Here is a 4,887-nt window from a genome sequence, read left to right as displayed (position 1 = left end):
CCAAGCCAACTTTAGGGAATTTCAACACAAGGTCAACAATTCAACAAAGGTTGATCAACAAGTCAACTAAGGTTGATCTAACCAACCCTCCCTTTTAGTCTTGCTCTTTCATCATGTCTCATAAAAGGAGAAGGAAAACACAAAATCTAGACATAAGGTAAAATCCTCCCCATTAGGAGGAGGACACATGGCCACTACTAAAGTGAAATCCTCTCAATTAAGAGAATGACACATGGCACTAATCATTTCCATTAGGAGCATGCCACATGGTCATTACTCTCCCAAGGATTAAAGACCAAGAAACTCTCAACCTTGGAGAGCAAGCCTTTTCCAAATAGGTACATATTGACTAAAGTCAACTCTCCAAATGCGCCCCACCTTATAAGCTTTTTCCATGATAAAAAATCCTACACTACTTGACTCATTATACAAGGCCCAAAAGAAAACCCTATATTACTAGGCCAATAACAAAAGGCCCCAAAAAAACCTACTATATATATTATAACCTAGATAGGCCCAAAAGATATGGGCTTAAGCCCAACTTCCACAAATGACATTCATCATCTTGTAAGCTTTAGGCCATGGCTAGGGAGGTTGTCATTAACCATTGTCACATAATTTACTTATGCTCAATAAAATTATATTCAACCTATCAACTAGTAAAACATTACTAATGTACAAAAAAGGTTTGAGGCTTACCTAACTAGTTCTTATGATTCTGCTAGTTTGGTCTTCTCCAAATATAACCTTTCCTCCTTTCTTCAACCGTAGGTCTAGAAATATAGATCTTTCCCTTGTCATGTGTCGTGACCACCCATTGGCCAAATACCATGACACGAGTTTCCTTTGTTGGGTTGAATACGTTTGCAATGGGAATTATTTGAGACTTAGGTACCCATACTTCTTTGGGTCCTTAAGGGTTAGCTCTTTTATACAATACCCTTTACAAAAACTATTAAAGTATAATGCAAATTCTAGAACAATCTAGAAAAATCTAAGATAGAGTTATTGAAATGTAATGAAACTTCTAGAGTATTAGAGAAAAGCTTAGGATAGAAAGAAAAGTCAAGAACATTCTACTATGTAGAAAAATCTAGAACTATTTACTCAAGTTCTAGAATAATCCATGGGTCTATAAATACCCCATGTATCCTACCATTTGTAACATCAAGAACAACTAACACAACATCCAATACAACTACTCTCAACTACAAAATACACTTCTTCCAACTACAACTTCCACAATCTACAATCTCCACAATTTTCTCTATCCCATCAACTATTCCTTTCAAAACCATAAAATACTATCAGTGGTACCAGAGCTACGTTCGGTCATCTACTGGGCGTAGATAAATTTTTCCACTACTTCAAAAAAAATTAGAACTCTATTCTATACTACTTCCAAAATATTTTCTCAACCTATGGCCATTACCAATCAAACATCATCAATTCCAATACCTATTTTCATAAGAGAAAATTGTGATTTTTGGAGTGTCAAAATGAAGACATTCTTTCGCTCCCAAGACTTATGGGACATTATAGAAGAGAGATTCACTATTCCAGAAGACACTTCCACTCTTATTGCAGCTCAGAAGAAGGAGTTGAAGGAAAACAAACAGAAGGATTCAAGGGCTTTATTTGCCCTTCAACAAGCAGTTGATGACACAATCTTTCCGAGGATAATAGGTGCCACAAGTGCAAAGCAAGCTTGGAACACAATACAAGAAGAGTTTCAAGGAAGTGATAAGGTACGCAATGTTAAACTTCATTCTCTAAGACGAGAGTTTAAATTAATAAGAATGAAAGAATATGAGACCATTAAAGACTACTATTCTAGAATAAAGGAAATAGTTAGTCAAATGAGAGCATATGGAGAAACTATTCTTGACAAAAAAATTGTTGAGAAAATTTTAATTTCTATTCCCCAAAAATATGATGCAATCGCAACCGCGATTGAACAAACTAAAGATTTGGCCATATTGTTAGTAACACAACTAATGGGCTCTCTTGAAGCTTATGAACAAATATTGGAAAGGCATGAAGAAGACTTAGTCGAAAATGCCTTTCAATCAAAACTAAAATTACGGTCACAAAATAAAGAATATGAAGGAAATAAAAGTAGAGGAGAAATTTCTAGAAATAAAGAAAATTCTAAATGCTTCCCTGTGACCCGTCAAGGAAAATATCCCCCATGTGGCATATGTAAAAAGACAAGTCACATGGAAAAAGATTGTTGGCATCATGGAAAAGCTCAATGTCAGTACTGCAAGAAATTTGGCCACGTAGAGAAGTACTGTCGTAATAAAAATAAGCATCAAGCAAACTTTGTTGAAGAACATAATCAGGAGCAACACTTATTTTATGCCAATCAAGATTCTCTTAACGGAGGAGAAAGTTGGTACTTGGATAGTGGATGCAGCAATCACATGGCCAAAGATTAAAGCATCTTCAAAGACATTGATAAATCTGTCAATGTCAAAGTTCGAATAGGAAAGGGTGCCACAGTGGAGTCTCAAGGCAAAGGAACTGTCATGATGGAGACAAAGAAAGGTACGAAATTCATCAAGGATGTTTTACTAGTTCCCAATCTTAAAGAGAATCTTTTAAGTATTGGCCAAATGATGGAGAATGGATATTCTCTCCACTTTGAGAAAGATACATGCAAAATTTATGACAGTAGAAAGATAGAAACTGGCCAAGTAAAAATGGAGAAGAGAAATAGAAGCTTTCCCATAAGCCTCAAACCTCGAACTAATATTGCCATGAAGGCAGAAGTTGATGACTCGTGGCTTTGGCATAGGAGATTTGACCACTTCAACACATATGCCTTAAAACTTCTATATAAGAAAAACTTGATGAGAGATCTTCCATGCTTAAAGGAGAATAATGAATCATGCGAAGGATCTCTCCTTGGTAAACAACATAGATTACCATTCTCGACTAACAAAGCATGGAGAGCAAAAGACTTACTAGAGTTGATTCATACTGATGTTTGCAGACCAATGAGAACGCCTTCACATCACAACAATAGGTGTTTCATCCTCTTCATTGATGACTTCTCTAGAATGACATGGGTCTATTTCTTAAAGGCAAAGTCATAAGTCTTTGGAATATTCAAGAAATTCAAGGCCCTTGTTGAGAAGCAAAGTGGAAAACAGATAAAAGTACTTAGAAGTGATCGTGGAAAGGAGTATAAATCACGCGAGTTTGACAAATTCTGTGAAGATGAAGGCATAGAGAGACAACTCATAATTGCATATACTCCACAACAAAACGATGTGTCAGAAAGAAAAAATTGCACAGTCATGGAGATGGCAAGATCAATGCTAAAAGAGAAAGGTATGCCTAACACTTTTTGGGCTGAAGCAGTCTACACTATAGTTTACATTTTAAACAGATGTCCAATTAAGGCAGTCAAAGACAAGACTCCTATTGAAGCTTGGAGTGGAAGAAAGCCATTAGCCAAACACCTACAAGTATTTGGATCTATCTGCTACATACATGTTTCTGATCAAAGGAGGTACAAGCTTGAAGACAATAATACTATATGAGGAATATTCTTGGGATATAGCACACAATCAAAAGGCTATCGAGTTTACAACCTACAAACAAAAAAGCTCGTCATTAGTCGAGATGTTGAAATTGATGAAAATGCTTCTTGGAATTGGGAAGAAGAAAAAGTTGTTAAAAGCAGCACTTTAGTCCCAGTGCAACAATATCAAGAAGAAATTCAAGAAGAGGCAGAAGCTTCAGGTACGCCTTCTCCACCTCCATTAGAAGATTCTTCACTAGAGTCCACTCCAAGACGAGTAAGATCTTTTGTAGACATATACGAAACCTGCAATATAGCCATGATTGAGCCTAACTGCTATGAGGAGGCATCAAAGCAAGAAGTATGGGTCAAGGCTATGGAAGAAGAGGTTAAAATGATTGAGAAGAATAACACTTGGGAGCTCGTAAACTGTCCTCAAGGAAAAGACATCATTGGAGTGAAATGGGTATATAAAACAAAGCTCAATCCTGATGGAACTATACAAAAGCACAAGGCCAAATTGGTCGCAAAAGGATATTCACAATGGTGGACCTCCAAAGGTGCATGAAGAGCTCCATGGGCAGCGAAAATTGGATGAAGGAATGGAGGCAAGTTGGAAGGCACTTGCAAGCAATGGAAGGTGAGAGAGGTGATAGGATTTCCTAATCTATGCTAGCCTAAGGAGGGTGGCTAGAGGTAGAGAGAGGAAATCTCTAGAAAGGGGTGACTCTCAAAGACAATAGAGGGAGGAGTGCTCTCAACTCAAGTTGCTTCTATTGCTTAAAATTTCAAGGGTGTCTACAAATGAGTGAAATTTTGGCTTTTATATGAAGCCATTTACACATGAGAAAGGAGAGCCATTGGATGGAGTGGGCCTTGATCTTGGCCCTTAGATCGAGCTTGGAGAAGGAGGCAAGATCACACCCCTTGGATCTTAGCTTGAAGAACAAGAAGGATTCTTAGCCTTTAGATGTGATGACCAACCTTAGTCAAACCATGAAGCAAATGAGCCTCCTTGTCTTGATAATCTCGGCCATGTATGAAGAGAATTGGGCCGAGTCCAATTTGAACCCTATCCTATGTTCCTTTCATGCCTTATGTATTATTGGAAAGTAAAGCCCAAACAATGACCCAATTTAAATCTACACTACTAGATTTACATGCACTTCTTCAAGTCTTTGTGATCTCTTTGGCCCATTTGAATAATGTGTGAAGCCCATTGAATTTGTGATCATCTAATGGGAGGCCCTTTTGAATCTTCTTCATCATTGATCTTATAATTGGGCCTTTTAATGGGCTTAGCTTGGGCTTGGGCTTGAAGGTGCAATTGGGCTTGGTGGGGTCACATCATCCCC

At 37.6% G+C, this 4,887-nt stretch overlaps 1 protein-coding gene across 1 annotated transcript; it reads left to right on the top strand.

The window, feature by feature from the left end:
• The first annotated feature begins 1,499 nt into the window (after positions 1-1,499).
• LOC114170233 lies at positions 1,500-4,100 on the top strand. The gene is made up of 3 exons (XM_028055723.1): positions 1,500-1,748; positions 3,120-3,339; positions 3,673-4,100. The coding sequence occupies exons 1-3, from the start codon at positions 1,500-1,502 to the stop codon at positions 4,098-4,100; spliced, it is 897 nt and encodes a 298-aa protein (XP_027911524.1).
• Positions 4,101-4,887: the final 787 nt, after the last annotated feature.

Source organism: Vigna unguiculata, chromosome 11, assembly GCF_004118075.2.
Source record: "Vigna unguiculata cultivar IT97K-499-35 chromosome 11, ASM411807v1, whole genome shotgun sequence".
NCBI classification, from domain to species: Eukaryota; Viridiplantae; Streptophyta; class Magnoliopsida; order Fabales; family Fabaceae; genus Vigna; species Vigna unguiculata.
Note: the sequence above shows the minus strand (reverse complement) of the source record. Positions and strands in the feature narration are given on the sequence as shown.

Coding starts and splice junctions, on each gene's coding strand:
- LOC114170233 (XM_028055723.1), top strand. CDS start 1,500: ATGAAGACATTCTTTCGCTCCCAAGACTTATGGGACATTATAGAAGAG. Junction 1,749..3,119: donor AGTTTCAAGGAAGTGATAAG/GTACGCAATGTT, acceptor GGAATATTCAAG/AAATTCAAGGCCCTTGTTGA. Junction 3,340..3,672: donor ATCAATGCTAAAAGAGAAAG/GTATGCCTAACA, acceptor GGAATTGGGAAG/AAGAAAAAGTTGTTAAAAGC.